This window comes from Pleurodeles waltl, chromosome 3_1, assembly GCF_031143425.1.
Source record: "Pleurodeles waltl isolate 20211129_DDA chromosome 3_1, aPleWal1.hap1.20221129, whole genome shotgun sequence".
NCBI lineage: Eukaryota > Metazoa > Chordata > Amphibia > Caudata > Salamandridae > Pleurodeles > Pleurodeles waltl.
Window position 1 is genome coordinate 548,058,988 of NC_090440.1, and position 17,909 is coordinate 548,076,896.

Genomic DNA, 17,909 nt, shown 5'->3' on the forward strand with positions numbered 1-17,909 from the left:
CGTGATAATCCTGAGAGTGTGGTGAGGTGGAGATTGCGGTGTTTGCTTCTCTAATCCTTGATTACCTGTGGTTCCCAGATTAAGACTTTGGAGACAGGTGCACAAGGGGGCGGAGGACTGACATGTGGTCCTTTTATCCTCTGTGGGGCTTTAATCACTTCTGTGGCTGCAGGAGGACATTGCTCTCCCTGTCCATTAGGCCAAGTAGGCGTGCGCCTGTCTGATAAACTGCCCATCAGTGACGGAAGCGGGCAACCATGAATACACCCCTGAAGGGCCCAACTATAACACACACACACATATATATATATTCCCCGCAAAAACAAAGGTTACAGGGATGTTATAGTTAGGTTGACGTTTTACCCGTATAAAACCATAGAAATTCAGCAGTTATAGTAAAACTTATAGATACGCTTATGTTAAGAAATTATACCTCGTGGCCTAAAGTTACTTTACGGCACGAGTTATAGGTTCTTCAGATAAGTATAACTATAAGTATAACTATAACTGCTGAATTCCTATTGCTAATTAGGAGTTGCCCAGTGTTCCTACAACCAGGTTATCTTGGTAACCTGGTACCCTGCACCTAAATCCAGCCAACTCTTAATGAGTACTGAGGTGTCTGCATTGCTGCGCCCTGTCCAGGAGTCTTTACCCCCCTCCTCAGATATGCCGTAAACTTACAAACATGCCATTGATTCATGGTTGTATGCGACCCTACTTTGAAAAAATGTGACCTGTAAGTAAATTGAACCCCATGGTGCCCATGGCACTTGGAGGTTATACTGGTGGCCTGGATGCAGCTGATAATATCATGGTCCTTCTGAGATCAAGCCCGACTCACAGTGATGAAAGCTCAAAGATTATACTGACAATAAAAATTGTACTGCTGGTAATTCACTTGGGTATGAATGTAAACGTGTAAGGGAGAAAGCCCATTTGGGCTTCTATGATTTATGGTATTTTTATGCTACAGAAACAAAATGTACGCAGTGTTTCACGTTGGTACCTACAAGAGAAACTTTGACACACACGCACATTCTTCGTTGTGTTCCTCATTTCAATTGGGGTCTCTTCTGTCAATTGCACACGTAGTTGAATTCCTCTTCTTTATGTTCTGTCATTTGTCCCAGTCGTTTCCTAAAAAAACAAAAAAAAACAAAAAAAACTGAAGGTTCTGGGGGTGCATATATCTGGAAGGTTATCTGCCAGTTGGTGGTTGCCAGAATGGGGGACGGCGAGTGATACAGTGGTGCCGGTACCCAAAATTGGATTGTGGTTTTGGTGTTCCAGAAGGACACCTAAGCCCCCATAGCCTCTCCCCAGGGGCCAGTTTTTTCACACCACTGTACTCCCCCAGGAACCTAGTGCAGCCCTCCCGTGAGATACTGCAGTACGCCTGCAGGAGATGTAGAGCAGGACCATGCAAGCTTCACCTGTAAATATGCGTAATGTTGCAATGTAAAAAAATAACTGCGCAATGTTCCTTGTAGTACTATTCTAATTTCATGTGTCTATCTACATCCGATTGTGTAAACCAGTCTCAACCGAATTACCCACACCATTCTGCCCCAGGAATAGCACAGCACCTCGGTGTACCTGGTAATGCACGTAGCTGCTCTTTAAAGGTAGGGAAAATCTGTTCCAATGCCTTTTTTATGTTTGAAGTTTAATGGCGCATGTACTAATCATGGTACAAATATTGTGTTTTATGTATAATTTGAGGAATGGGGTTATTAAGTTGGTAGAGGGTACCTCTACCAACAGAATAAATCCACTCTGGTTAGGTTAAAATACAGTTGTGAGAGCAAATCTGCCCGACCCTTGGTAACTGAGGCACAAGCAGCAAGCAATCCTGAGAAAATTGCATGTTACATCCAGGCAGTAACTATGGTTTCAAAGTATAGAACTCACACTATAAAATTCCAACCTAATTTAGTAAAACTGAGAAAAATGTAATGAATAACGAAGACCAACATCATTAAAATAGGTTAACTAGAAACTGAAATATGGATTGTAAAATTTTAAGGAAAGTAGTGCCAAGAAAAAGTAATTAAAGCGCCAATCACAACTCACTGTTCATGTCGACCGGTATGTAGATGTCATTTCAGGCCAACCACGATGGAGCGCAGAGGTCAGATACACCAAGCCGGTCTTTCAATTTAAAGTTTTTAGCTGTAGACTTAGTTCCTGGAATTGAATTCAGAAACTTCCAGGAGGAATAAGTCCAAGGTGGTGGCCGGCGAGTGTCTTCAGAGTTGGGTACATTGTTGTCCAGCTTCCACTAAAGTCTTTGAGGGTCAGCCAGAGTTTCAGCCAAGCCCCAGTCCAAGGTTTTACCTTCTGATGTAGTCTCTTTGTTGGACCTGAAAATCCGCCAGTGGTGATTAGCTGCGAAGGGCTCCACAAGGTCAAACACCTTCGCTGTGAGAACTCACTGAACCAGGTTTCAGCAGAGGAAAAAACTCAGTTAGAGAACCTAGTTTCCTTGCCATTATTGGTTGTGACGTCCTGAGGAAGGCCAAAACATCTTGTCCTGGTCCTCTGGAAAGGGGAAAACTACTAAATCACAACTTTTTCAAAGTGTTGGAAAAGTTGAAAAGCTCCTCCTGGTCATTCTTGCAACCTCTAGCTCCTCAGGAAAAGCTTCTAAGGAACATCTCTTCCAGCCAGGATTCCTTTATGGTCCAGTGTTTGTGGTCATCTGGGTTCAGATGCTGTTTCTGTTTTTTCCCTGGAAACTGTTGAGCAATTTAAGGTTTGTTGCCGTCCTTCATAGTCTGATGACTTTAACATGGCCAGCACTGGGCTTGGGGTGTCAAGATGAAGGTCGCACTCAGAGTGCTCCGGACCCCTCTGTCATCCACCACCATCGAAGCCACCTGGGGATCCCTCAGACCTGTGCTGCTGCCCTCATCTCGCTGCAGAGGAGCAACGGACTGAGGGGGGAGGTGTTACGGGCCTCCCTTCTGATGCTGGGGCCCGTTACACTGGTGAGGCTTGGGCGGTGGAGAGAAAAGATGGCGGGCGCCCACTAGGCCTCTCCAGGCCACATAGGCAGTGTTGCCTGGGGGACTCCTGTGCTTGGCGACCGGATGCCGGAGACTTCTGACCTCTGATCCAGCCCTGGTGCTCGCCTGGTACCCCGCACTCTAGGCCGGCCTCCGTTGTGATGGGGGCCCACCTCAACGTGGACCGGTAGGCTGTGGTGGCGCATCGGCTTTACATCTGTGAGGTGGAGCTACAGGGCAGACTGCCTGCCTGTAAGGACCCTGCCGGCGTCGGCCTTACAGTGGCGATGCTTGCCCTGGGGGACTGACAGTGGCACAGCACATTCACTGATGGTGGCCGAGGCCGAGGAGCACCTGCGGCCCACTGGCCTGTGGTGAGGACAGCCCGCTCCCTACCTGAGCTTGTCGCCCCAGCTGCCGGCTGCTGGGGCTGGGTCCGGGATGTCAGGGCCTGAGCCGCCCGGGGAACCAGCAATGAGGAGGAGTGGTGGTGGAGGCCTCTGCCTGTGATGGCCCCCCCTCCTGAACTTCTTTGAACTTCCTACAGCAACTGGGGCCCTGAGGATGAGATCCACTGCTTCAGTGAGTCAGGAGGCCCACTGCACTGTTGCGGTACAGGTGGAGGGACCGCGTTGGCTGCTGGACTCACAGCTGGCCCGGGGGTCCACCGTCTGTCTGCTGCGGCAGCTGGGCCCAAAGCTGCACTGGGGACCCGCCGACCCATCACTGGTCCTGATTTACCTCTCCGCCTGAGCCTCTCAAAGGGTACGTGATCGTGAGGGGCTTGACTGACACACTGATCCCACACCGGCTCTGGGCCCCTGGAGGGGGACCTCCCAGCTGGAGGTGCTGGGGCACTCAGGGACACACGTCTTTACTTGTGACTCATTGGAGCCTAGGGAACGTGAATGAGACCTCAGCAGTGTGTTGTGGCATCAGATATACCTGTCATCTACACAATGGGGAAAGACAAACAAGCGAAGCCGTCCTCCTCCCAAACTCGTATAGATAAATTCATATGCCCCTACACACATGCTGGCTCTACCCCACACAACAGCCCAACCTGCACGATCCGCATTGGGAGGCATTCCTCTCCTTGGTATCCTATGGCACCCACCACTGTAGTCTTGTGGAATGTTTACGGGCTCCTTGCTAAAATTAAAAGGGCGGTGGTACTACACCACACTAAACGACTCGGCCCCTCTATCCTATTTCTCCAAGAAACACACCCGATAGGGTCCACATGCCTGTTCCTTGCCCGCTATGGCTCTGACCGTGTCTACCATGCAGGGTACGCACGGGGAGCCAGAGGGGTAGCAATATTCCTACACCGTGACTACCCCTTAGCAGTGCAGCAGACATGGTCAAACCTGAAAGGGAGGTTCTTTGCCCTGACGGTCTGAGTGGACAGACACAATATCAATCTACTCAGTGTATATGCCACCCCCTACGGCACTTGACAAGTTTTTCTCTGCACTCACAGCCCTGCTAGCCCAGATGCCCATGGGATTCACAGTTGTGGGTGGGGATCTGAACATGGTCCTAGATTCGAGGCTTGATATCACCGGCCCCCTGTCGGAGGCCCGTGATAGACGCTCTACATTCTTCAACAAATGGTTGACAGGTATTGGCCTCTGTGATGTGTGGCGAATATGGCACCCTTGCCACTGGCAATACACCAACAACTCTGCCACTCACCATACTCAGGCCCGCAAAGTTACGTCCTTATTCCTGCCACTGACTTTCCTCTGGTTACCTAAGTACAGATCCTTGCCTGTGGCCTCTCTGATCATGCCAAAATCCTCCTGACCACTGGCCACTCTGACCAGGGCCAAAGGCCTATGTGGTGTATTAATGCGTGGTTCTTGCAGGACAAGTCCTACTCTTCTGAACTCCGCAAAGAGATTGAACACTACTTCCATGACAATGAGGGTACAGTTCAATCTAACAACACGCTCTGGGTGGCGGGTAAGGCTACAATCCGCGGCCATGCTAAGGCCCTCCTACGACGACAAGAACACGAGAAACATGCACACACAATGTCTCTTGAGGCCCGGGCACTCCAGTTAGTGCGCAAACTGGTTGGGACAGAAGGGGAGACAATTAAACACGCCTTAGAGATGGTGAGACAGGAGATCAGAACTCACTCCCTAGAGAGAATCAAATCTGGCGGCCATCACAGGCGCAGATATATGGCTGGGGAGATATGTAGGAGGCTGGCCTGGCTTATAGTGGGTACCTGATGGTACTTACACCTTGTGGCAGGTCCGGTTATCCCTTATTAGTAGATTAGTAGTGTTCTAACAGCTTAGGCTGATAGAGGTAGCTATAGCAGAGCAGCTTAGGCTGAACTAGGAGACATGCAAAGCTCCTACTATACCACTTATATAATATAGCACTATATCATAGGAATCACAATACTCAGAGTTACTAAAAATAAAGGTACTTTATTTTAGTGACAATGTGCCAAAAATATCTCAGGGGATATACTCCCTTAGGAGGTAAGTAAAATACACAAAATATACACACAAACCAAAATCAGGTAAGTAAACAGTTAGAAAAGGAGTGCAAACACTGTGGAATACAATAGGATGCAATAGGCCTAAGGGCAACACAAACCATATACTACGAAAGTGGAATGCGAACCACTTAGGGACCCCTGGCCTAGTGTAGTGTGTAGAGGGTTGCTGGGAGTGGCAGAAAACACTAAGGGTGTCCAAGATACCCCAGCCTAAGCCCCTGAAAAGTAGGAGTAAAGTGACCCTACTTCCCCAGAACACACTAAAGTCGTGATAGGAGATTCTGCAAAGACCACAACAGACTGCAAAGCACTGAAGACAGATTCCTGGACCTGAGGGCCTGTAAAGGAAGGGGACCAAGTCCAAGAGTCACGGAACTTGTCCAGGGGTGGCAGGAGCCCACTTAACCCCGGATGAAGGTGCAAAATGGCTGCCTCTGGGTGGAACAAGCTGAAGATTCTGCAACAACGGAAGGGGCAAGGAACTTCTCCTTTGCACAGAAGATGTCCCATGGAGTGCTGGAGGATGCAGAGTTGTTTCTTTGGAGAAAGACCGCAAACAAGCCTTGCTAGCTGCAAAGGTCGTGGTTGAAGAAAAAGGGTGCTGCCTGGGCCCAGGAAGGACCAAGAGGTGACAGAGGGGGCCCTCAGCAACACAGAGAGCCTACGCACAAGAAGGCAGCACCCGCAGAAGTACTTGAACATGGGTTCAAGAAAACTGAGCACAGCGGTCGTCTCAACACTACAAAAGAGGGTCCCACGAAGCCATGGTCAACTCAGCGAGTTGAGCAATGCAGGACGGAGTGCTGGGGACCTGGGCTAGGCTGTGCACGAAGGATTCCTTGCAAAAGTGCACAGAAGCCCTAGCAGCTGCAGTTCACGCAGGACACAGGATTACTGTCTGGAGAGGGGAGGCAAGGACTTACCTCCTCCAAATTTGGACAGCTGGGCCACTGGACAGTCTGGGTCACTTGAATCCACCACCTGTGTTCCAGGGGCCACACTCGTCAGGATGAGAGGGGTCCCAGAGTACCGGTGATGCTGAAGTTTGGTGCCTGCTGGAGCAGGGGGAAGATTCCGTTGACCCATGGGAGATTTCTTCTTGGCTTCCAGTGCAGGGTGAAGGCAGACAGCCCCCAGAGCATGCACCACCAGGAAACAGTCGAGAAAGCCGGCAGGATTAGGCGCTACAATGCTGCTGGTAGTCTTCTTGCTACTTTGTTGCAGTTTTGCAGGCGTCCAGGAGCAGTCAGCGGTCGATCCTTGGCAGAAGTCGAAGAGGGAGATGCAGAGGAACTCTGGTGAATTCTTGCAAATCGTTATCTGAGGAAAAGCCCACTGGAGAGACCCTAAATTACCCTCAGAGGAGGATTGGCCACCTAGTCAGGTAAGCACCTATCAGGAAGGGTCTCTGACGTCACCTGCTGGCCCTGGCCACTCAGAGGCCTCCACTGTGCCCTCACACCTCTGGATTCAAGATGGCAGAGGTCTGGGACACACTGGAGGATCTCTGGGCACTACCCCTGGGGTGGTGATGGACAGGGGAGTGGTCAATCTCCTTTCCTTTGTCCAGTTTCACGCCAGAGCAGGAACTGGGGGTTCCCTGAACCGGTGTAGACTGGCTTATGCAAGGAGAGCACCATCTGTGCCCTTCAAAGCATTTCCAGAGGCTGGGGGACTACTCCTCCCCAGCCCTTGACACTTATTTCCAAAGGGAGAGGGTGTAACACCCTCTCTCAGAGGAAATTCTTTGTTCTGACTTCCTGGGACTGGGCTGCCCAGACCCCAGCAGGGCAGAAGCCTGTCTGTGGGTTGGCAGCAGCGGTAGCTGCAGAGAAAAACCCAGAGAGCTGGTTTGGCAGTACCCGGGGTCCATGGTGGAGCCCCCGGGATGCATGGGATTGGCACCCCAATACCAGATTTGGCATGGGGGGCCAATTCCATGATCTTAGACATGTTACATGGCCATATTCGGAGTTACCATTGTGAATCTACATATAGGTGTTGACCTATATGTAGTGCACGCGTGTAATGGTGTCCCTGCACTCACAAAGTCCGGGGAAATTGCCATGAACCATGTGGGGGTTACTTGGCTAGTGCCAGAGTGCCCTCACACTTAGTAACTTTGCACCTAACCTTCACTAAGTGAAGGCTAGACATTTAGGTGATTTATAAGTTACTTAAGTGCGGTGTAAAATGGCTGTGAAATAACGTGAACATTATTTCACTCAGGCTGCAGTGGCAGTCCTGTGTAAGATTTGTCTGAGGTCCCTATGGGTGGCAAAAGAAATGCTGCAGCCCATAGGGATCTCCTGGAACCCCAATAACCTGGGTACCTAGGTACCATATACTAGGGAATTATAAGGGTGTTCCAGTGTGCCAATTAGAATTGGTGAAGATGGTCACTAGCCTATAGTGACAATTTTAAAGGCAGAGATAGCATAAGTACTGCGGTTCTGATTAGCAGAGCCTCAGTGACACAGTTACTCACTACACAGGGACACACATTCGGGCCACAAACTATGAGCACTGGGGTCCTGGCTAGCAGGATCCCAGTGAGAAAGGCAAAAACAAACTGACATACATGTAAAAATGGGGGTAACATGCCAGGCAAGATGGTACTTTCCTATAAGATAAGAATAGCAAACTACTTTACTGGCTACCGAACAGACCTGGCTGGCGAACAGATCCCAGAGATAATAGACGAAACTGGAACGGTCTATACCGCCCCCGGGATACAGCATATATATTCGCTCAATACTATGCTGCTCTATACACAGCGGCGCCTAGACCAACCATCGAACAGCAGATACCACTACTGAATGAAATACATATATGCCTACTCTCCCAGCTCCCATTAGTAAAAGTCTAGATGATCCTATAACCATAGAAGAAATCGGGGAAGCTAATACGAACCTGAGGTCGGGCAAAACTCCTGGCCCGGAGGGCTACCCGGCAGAATACTACTCTAAATTTCAGGACATACTGATACCTCAGCTTCATGGTCTCTTCAAAGAGGCTCTGGAGAGAGGCACTCTTCCTCACGACCTAGATCAGGCCACAATAGTGGTACTTCTTAAGTCCTGCCCCCCTTCTAGGACCTGCACAGACTATCGGCTGATATCAATAATTAATAGCGAAATTAAAATCTACGCCAATATACTAGCCACCCATCCAAAGACAGTTTTGCACCACCTGATTAATCACGATCAGTGCAGCTTTATGCCAACCTTCACCACTAGACACTGCCTGCGAAGGCTACATGTCGCCCTGGTGTATAGGCACATGCTCACCTCCACAGTGGCCCTTCTATTAATCGATTTCGAAAAAGCATTCGACAAAGTGGATTGGGGGTACCTAGATCTTGTCCTTCAGAAAGTAGGCCTGGGATGCTTTTTTCGACGCATGATCCAACTACTCTAACAAACACCGACAGCTTGTGTCCTAGTGAATGGAATGCTCTCTGAGGCATTTCCGGTCGGGAGGGGTACAAGACAAGGTTGTCCTTTGTCCCCTCTTCTCTTTGCCCTAGCCATAGAACCATTCGCACAAATAATCCACTAAGATGCCTTCCTTGAGGGTTGGCAATGGGTGGGGCGAGAGAAGGATCGCATTGCACTTTATGCTGACGATGTGCTGCTCTACCTGTCACGACCGGCGGTGAGTAGACCCTGGTGTCTCCAACTGTGCTCATATTTGGTGAGGCCCCTGGCCTCAGAGTAAATCATAAGAAATCTCTCCTGGTCCCGCTTTCAGACTCACATGATCTGGTCGACTGGCAATCAAATATTCCCATCCCGCGTCTAAGCTTTACCTACCTTGGCATTAGAGTGGCACTAGACCCGACTATGACTTGGGCCCTTAACCTTACCTCCCTTACCTGTAGGGTGAAGGCAGATCTGGGGAAATGGCAGACACTGTTGCTGAATGTTATGGGCTGTATAGCACTCTATAAAAGGCTCATTCTGCCCCGCTTCCTCTATATCCTTCAAAATTTCCCCCTCCAGCTCCACCGCCTCTGGTTTCAGGAGGCAGACTCAGTGGCTTACTCTTTCATATGGCGTAATGGCAGAGAACGCCTATCCTGGGATACATGCCAGCGTGGTGTATATGATAGTGGTCTAACTATGACCAATTTATACTTTTATTATTTAGCTGTCCAGGTACTCACTCTCAATGAATGGCTTACTGATCCAACCTACCGCCTAGAACTCTCGACGATGAGGTTCTCACATCTTATGGACACGCTTTACGGAAGTCCCATCCCCAGTTAGGTCCTACACAGTTGTCGCGCGGCTCTAAGACTGACAGGGTGGTGGGGTAGGATCACCCAACATACTCCAACATGGATGCGGAAGGTTGCAACTCTTGTGGGCTTCTCAAGATGGGACGCTATAGGCCTCATGGTGGTGGGAGTTGTCTGGGAAGGCACACACATGATGTATTTTCTAAAACTCCAAGAAACATATACACCGTCCCAAACGCAATTCCACAACTTTTTGCAATTGAGACACGCACTAGCAAAGACACCCCTATACCTGAATTCCGCCCTATGGAGGCCAAGGCGATGATGCAGGCTCTTAGGGCAGGGATGATCGCACAGATATACCGTTCCCTCATATTGAATGTCTCCCTGTCCCTCCAACCCCTGCTGTCTCGCAGGGAGGCCTGGACCGGTCCACTAGATTACAAAGACTGGTGAGAAGCGCTGATGGCGCCACTTGTTATCGCAATCTCTGCCACACTAACACTGGTGCAAATGTACTATCTACACTGTGCCTACCTAACCCCAGTTAGGCTTTATTATGCCGGGCTAAAGCTGAACCCTCAGTGCAACAGATGTCCCTACTCACCAGCCGACTTTTTCCGTGTCGCTTGGTCCTGCCCCAATATCCAGAGGTACTGGGTGCAAATCCTGAACGATCTCTCCACGCTGTTGCATTTCGCCCTGGAGCCCTCTCCAAAGATGGTCCTGCTGGGGGTGATGGTAGGCATCGGAGGATCTCGAGCAATCCGAACAGTTCTGGGCAAGGCCCTACTTATAGTGAAAAGAGACGTTGCCGGGGATGGGTGTCCAAGACCCCCCCTCACTGCACCAATGGAGGAGAGGGATGGTCTGGTGCACCCAAGTGGACGGCCCGTATGTCAGGCGAGGAGTTGCCTGGAGAAATACTCCAAGATCTGGGCTACACGGTTGAGCTCTGCCTGAGCAAAAATACTTTGTTTTATCTATTTATCAAGTGGGGCTATTAATCTGTAAATTGATATTCGATTGTGACATTGAAATATGCCTTCCCCTACAAGTGGCATGTTATTGTGTATACAAATCAATAAAGTTGGTTATCAAAAAACATGGCCAGCACTGGATTTTTCCAGTATTATCACTGAAGTTTAGACATCAGTTGGCCACCAATAACATGTCCAATGTAATCCTATCTCAGTGTTTTTGTCTTTTATGGGGTAAATAATCAAGAACTTTGCTCAGAAATGTTCATCTGAAAATAAGCATGTTTGCCTAGAACAGGGGTCTCCAAACTTTTCTCTAACAAGAGCTACTGCTGATCAAAGCAAATAGTCCTGACCTAGTAATGCCTTTCATAATTGCTACAGCAGTGACCACATCAGAGACATTCACAATAAGGGCCTCACCATACCGAATTACAACTAGTGGCTCCCCGGTGAATGTCACAATATTGAGTGATGCCAAAATATCATATCCAGGATACTGACTAATACACTATAAGAAATGTACATGTATAGGTAAGTATAGATTTACAATTCTAAACTCATCTACGTTTCTTGAACATATACATCTTGAAGATAAGTAGATGTGGATAAGAACGTAAATAAAACTATATCTACCTTTATATACTTACTTTCATGACATTGTAGAAGTCTATATGCTGCATACAAAATGTTGATTGAACGATATTTAGAATTCAGTACTGTAATTGAGCTCCAACCACCCGATACATAAGACAGGGTTGGTAGCAGCAGGGTCAGAAAAAGCTTTATGATAATAAAATGCCTCCACATGACTAACAACGAAACAGCCACAGACATAAGTGCCCACTGGCACAAAGGAAATACCAAAAGCTATAAATCTAAACATCTCCGTCTGAAGTATTATTTAAATGCCAATTTAAATAAGTTTTGGATTTTCAATCTTTTTGTTTGCAAACCTCAGCATATCGGTTTCTCAAAATACATGGGCCCATATTTATACTTTTTTAGTGCCGCATTTGCGTCGTTTTTTGACGCAAAATCGGCGCAAACTTACAAAATACTGGCCTGTATTTATACTTTTTTAGCGCTGCATTTGCGCCGCTTTTTGACGCAAAAGCGGCGCAAAGTTACAAAATACAATTGTAATTTGTACGTTTGCGCCGCTTTTGCGTCAAAAAGCGGCGCAAATGCAGTGTTAAAAAGTATAAATATGGGCCACAGTGTTTTGTAAGTTTGCGCCGATTTTGCGTCAAAAAACGACACAAATGCGGCGCTAAAAAAGTATAAATATGGGCCATGGTTTTCTATCAAATGTGCAACTTCCAGTTTGGATTAACACATTCAACGAAAATTTTGTATTTTTCATGCAAAGTGACCTTTAATATAGCTGGAGTAGACCCTCTGAATTAAGTACTGTGCTGGGCTGCAGTTCAGAGAGCTACTGCCAGAGTATTGTTAAGTTACCAGGAGCTCCAAAGCTCTGCGTTGGAGACCCCTGGCCTACAATTTTCAGTAAAACAAAGAAACTGCCTAAACTTTCAATGGTTTGGGCAAAGATTATCACATTTTCTATGAACATTCCTCATTTTTCACCCAAAACAGATGCTGACAAAATTCTATTAATATTAATGACAGTGATAATTCCATCCCAGGACCATATAGCGTGACTTATAGTTAAATGTTAAGTCAGCCTGTGTTCAATCAAAGGCATGCAGATGCTAAAATAATATTAAGTGGAATGGCATAAATTGCAATCCATACAATCTGAGAATTAGCCGTGCCTCCCAATTAACGCTTTTGATATGTGGACCCACACTCCTGTTTACCCAACCGAGGCCTCCCACCGCCACGCAGGTCGAAGCTTAGCTACTTATTTTGCCCTCCACACTGCTCCTGTTGGAATTCTCCAGAGGTAAGTACATTTCAGACTGTATATCTTTTTTCCCTTAAGCAAAGTTTACACACAATGGAAAACATTCTACACAAATATTGTAACCAGCGCCTGCAAAGTTCGACAACTTAACTATGAGACTTCTACAAAATATACAGAAAGTGCATAGATTCAGAGTATATTTACCTTGCAAAACCACGTTGTTCTGCATTATACAAAAACTTAGTAATAAATGGCGGCTGCACATCATTGTTTTGGATCAGAGTGGCTATTTACACAAGGTTAGCACCTTTGATGCCACATAATAGTTTGCTTGGTTTCTTTCAGGTATCCATTGTGACAATGTCTGCACCCAGGGGCGGTGGGGTCCAAACTGCTCCATGACCTGTAACTGCGACAATGGGGGCTCCTGTGCCCCAGAGGATGGGACCTGTGAGTGTGCGCCTGGATATAGGGGTGCTATGTGCCAAAGAAGTAAGTTTTATTGTCTTTATAATAAGCCCTCAAGGCGATCACACGCTGTGCTTATGTTTTATCATTACCATCACTTTGAAAATGTAGGCAATTCTCGCACAAACCCTAAGCAATGTGTATGGTCTCCTGCTAACACAGGGAATGCTGTATGTTTGATCACTCCGTCCGTCTCCTACCTTGATCTGGTGCACAAGAGCGAGCCCCCGGTTCTTTAGTCTTCCCTGAATCCTGCCATAGGACACATACTTTGAAATGGCCCACAAGATCAGTCTCTTCCTGCCCCATGCCTCAGCTACTCAAATTCACATTTGGAGCGGTTAAAAATGCCGGATGTCTTGATTGCAAGATCACAGCCTTTCTAATAAATCACTCCTTCACTTGCCTACCCAAGTCGCTTTGCAGTCTGTGCCCTCTAAGGCAGTGAGATTGTTTGGTGCACGATTCGCCACAGGGAAGGTATAATCTTCCTTATTATAGCTAATCATTCTGCCAGTCATACTCCGTTCGTTTATTTGCCTGGGAATAATTTAATGTGTGGGGTGCCAGAGCTTATCTGTTTTTTTCTCTTATTACATATGCAAGAGGAACATCAGCTGTTGCACTCTTTGGGGTATTGTGTAATGGCATGATTACTCGCTTCGTCTGTACTTCGGGTTCTATTTAGCAGTGTGGATGTTTGCATTTAAAAAAAAAATACTTTGAATACTGATGGGGCGGGGGCGGTGTGTACTGAGTCCAAACCTGTGCCTAAGAAAAATACATTATGTAACGAATGCTAATTTTTATTTGGAAATGCTAAAAACCTTGATTTAAAAAAGGAAATGTAATTTTCTTTAAGCATAGAGTAAATGTCAAATTGGCGTGTTCCTATCAGGAAACCTCCCGCAGTTCATTGACAACTTTCAAAAATGAACTGAAGGCAAATATGTAACAAGCTTTAGCAAACCCAATAGATCTTACATTTATAATGGAAATGATAAGCTCTTGTCTTTCACAATGCTTGTTTGTAAAACACTGTTATAAAAACATTTTTCAAAAGCACTCAAAATACTGATGGCAAAGCAAACACTTACATTAAGGTAGCTCAAAACTGAACATTGAGTCCAATATTGCAAATCTTTATTAACAACATGCTTTATTTTTTGAACTTATGAACAAAATTCTAAACAGAAGTTAGAAATCATATAGCACTATTATCCAGCTTAAAAATAACACCATGATTAGGTGAAGGCACTTTAAAGAGCATAACCTGTATCTGAGAAAGTGTCACAATTTAAAGGAAAATGCTTATTTATTTTCCACATGCCTAGAAACTGGAACAATTGCTCCAGCTATTTGGTGCTCTGTAGTAGCTCAGAGAGCTGATATATGGGCTTCTGGGAGAAAAGACATCTTTCTAGTCAGTCTTCTGCTTCAAACACAGGTTGAGTGAGTGCAGCAGCCTCTGTCTCCCCGAGAACCATACATGCTGCCTCTGCATACTATGCCCAGGCCTTTTAACATGTGCAAGGCAGGAGATAAAGGATAAAAGAACACCAGCATTACTAAGTCTGTTTTTTAATTAAACGTGGTAAAAATACACCTGTTTCTGCCAATAGCTGGTCTTGGTAACACTGTTGACTTCCTTGTAAGGCTGCCTATCTCCAGAGGCAGGAGCGGATGACAGACTGGAACGAGAGTCCGAAACTGCTCCAGGAAATAACCCTGCAAGAAGGAAAATACTTGATTCCTGAGAAAAACCTTCAGGCTGGTCAGAATAGAAAAATCATATAAAGGTGAAGGACTGAAGACTATGGAATACACAGAAACCAGGAGCAAACAATGGATAGGAAACAACTGTGAGAAGCCCAGACTTCCGATGGAGCTCTCTCTATAGTGAAAGAACAGGAAATTACATAGTTACAAAAAAAAGGTCAGCCATTTTGGATTGGGAACACAATTCACATTCTTGACAACAATGAATAACAATAAATGGGTCACTTTGTCTAAAGAAATTACTAGTAGATGAATTTACCCAATTTTCTTAATACATTTTGGCTTCCTGTAAGCAGTATATTTGAGGAGCCAGCATGCAGGAAGTTGCCCTATCATGCCCTGTGCACGCGAAATGCATTGGGAAAACATGAGGTTGGGCGAGAATGCCACTTCATCGAGGAGGCACAGCAGGGCACTGTTGCAGTCCCCACACACAGTGCAAAGGTAAGGATATATTCCTTACAGTTCCTGTGCTTTTGCAGACAAGTCGTAAGGGGTGAGAAGCAACAAAGAGAGTGTAGGTGAGGAGGAAGCAGCAGACGGAAAGAAAGTAAGAAAACACATTCACTCTCAGACAGTGCCTAAAGATAAAGAAAAAAAGTAGTTTCCTAATGTGAGCTGTGAAGGAGTAAAAGTCTTCCTGTCAATCAAAAGGAACATAAAGGAGCTACGTCCCAGGGGAGGGCCAAGCTCAACCGCTGAAGAAAAGTCATCAGATGAGAAGCAAGCAATTGAGATTGATGAGAAAGCCAACAAATGATAAGCAGTAGGCTGACTCACCGCCTACTCTAATTGTTATTGGTACCTTACACGATAGGTTTGACAACAGATAGCTAAATGCTATCTGTCGGTAAAACCTAAAAATGTGCAGATGTAAACAACTGAGAGCTGCTCAGAGGAAACCAAACTCGATGGGATGGGATCAAATCCCTGAGCGAATATCCAGATTGTGCTGCAGCAGTCCTGAAACCACAGAGGGGGCAAGAAAAATAGAGATGATTTAACAAATTCTAGAGGATTGTCACTTAAGATTGCAGTCCACTTAGGGATATGTGAGAGTGCTCCCCTGATATGGGTGTGCAACTTTGCCAGACTTCTTTCTGCCAATTATTTTTTTTTAACTTTAGAAAGTTTTCATAGTTTTGAGCCTTCGAGAGAAGGAGGTTTTGGAGGAGAAAAGCAACTTTTTTCTGAATTTGGATCATTGCAAAGGACTTACTATGACTACTGAGTGTCCCTGTCTGCAGGCCACACCTGGAGTATGGCATTCAGCTCTGCAGACAATACCAGGAATGTGGTGTCATTTTCTGAAGGCCACGTCAGGAGTATTGTGTCTATTTCTGAAGATCACTTCTAGAATATTGTGTCTCCAGGCCAAATCTGATGCTGGACACATATGGAGTTTGTTTCCATTTCTGCAGTGCCCCTTTTCAGAAAGATACAGATGGATTGTAGACAGACCAAGATACTGCAAAACCTCTAGTGATATTCTGTCAAGAGAGATGTGTTGACGCTATTGTTGATTATGAGATAGATAATAGATAGTGTCTTTGCAGGATCGGGGGCAACATTATCTTCAAGAATAGGTGAAGTGCCCATAACAAAATCAAAAACATCAGGAAAGGGGCATGGCTTTGGAGGCAACAAAGGCAGATGCTCTGTAAGAGAGCTCTGCCGCAAAACGCAAACGATACGGAATTAGCCGCCGACCCTCGGGCGATCCCGCCTGGGTTAACTCTAGGGGGCAGCAATAACCTGGCACCTGCCTGAGGCTCACGGACCTGGCGCAGAGACGATGCTCTGAGGTCGGAGGCCATGAAGGATGCTGGTCGGCAGCAGGGTGAGATGCACCGCGGCTGCATAGGGACTTACTCTGTTGGCTGCGGGACGAGCAGCATAATTGCAGAATCACTACTGGCATTTCAGTTTGGGGCGATGGAGTCCCCCTCAAAAGGTTGCGACTGGAGCGGTGGGCCCAGTCCTGAGTCCATGCTGATGGGTTTGAGGCTCTGTCCACCACGGCTTAGGCCCCAGCAGAGTGTGCACGGGTCCACGGCACCCACGTGGCAGCTGAGGGCCAAAAAGATGACCCATATTAAAGTGCACTTCCACACATGCTGAACTTGGTCCTTGGCTAATGCCCCAAAGCAGTGACATGACCGACTTCAAGGAACAGGCGGCAGGGCATGAAGAACTGCTGCCGGCCTGCACTTTCAGACATCCCCCCTTCAAGATGAGATGCAAGACACTAGATCTGCCACCATGTGGCAAGCCCATCTTCGGTGAGGTTAGGGAGGCAAGTAGGGTTGGGGAAGCAAGGAGGGACCCCTGGATGTGGACACCGGAGAGTAACTCTTCTTTTTTTTTTCTCCCCACCCTACTCACTGAGACCCTGAGTGACGTCGTACTGGACCTGGGGCTGGGCGGTGGCTCTGAGTCTCTGCGTCCCCTTGCTCTGTGGATGCTGCCTGTCCCTGTGATGCCTCTGGAGATGAATTTCCCCTGCAGAGACTGCCACATTTTGCAGCATCATTGAGCCGCAAGATGCTCACTATCTGGCCCCTGTTGTGATCAAATTTCGGGTGCATGCCTGTCTGGGATTAAGGGAGCTATGGGTTCCCATTGGCCACACTTGGAAGAAGAAGAGTTCTGTGGCTGGCATTGACGCTGCTGCCCCAGAAGTGGTCGTTATGGCAGGAGGAAGCCTTGTGTGGATGGAGTTTGAGGGGGCACATGTGTGGGGAAGCTCAGTGGCAAGATGTGACCCGCCGCTTCCGGGATTGCACTCTGGTGGATCCCACTGGAGATGGGGCTAACCCAGCCTCACAGGTTGTGGCCTGCCACTCTTGAACCCTCGGCCCTGGACTTTTGCCCCCTTTTTCCTGATGCCTGCTTCATCATGGCATGAGTCAATCCCTTCGGCTCTACCGCTCAACAGAAAATTGACAAAAACAAGAAGCAGGCTGCATTAGCTAATCATATTGGGACAGCAGGTGGCGAAGACGTGCTCGAAGGGGCTACAAACATCCTCAAT

General features: G+C 47.2%; 1 protein-coding gene across 2 annotated transcripts in view; it reads left to right on the top strand.

Annotated features, from left to right (window-relative positions):
• MEGF11 (multiple EGF like domains 11) overlaps window positions 1-17,909 on the top strand; it is a 1,692,327-nt gene that overhangs the window by 1,322,918 nt on the left and 351,500 nt on the right. For both annotated transcript variants that reach the window (XM_069222897.1, XM_069222898.1), the window contains exon 14: window positions 12,974-13,120. In XM_069222897.1, coding sequence (XP_069078998.1) covers window positions 12,974-13,120 — 147 coding nt within the window. The remainder of the gene's footprint in view (window positions 1-12,973; window positions 13,121-17,909) is intronic.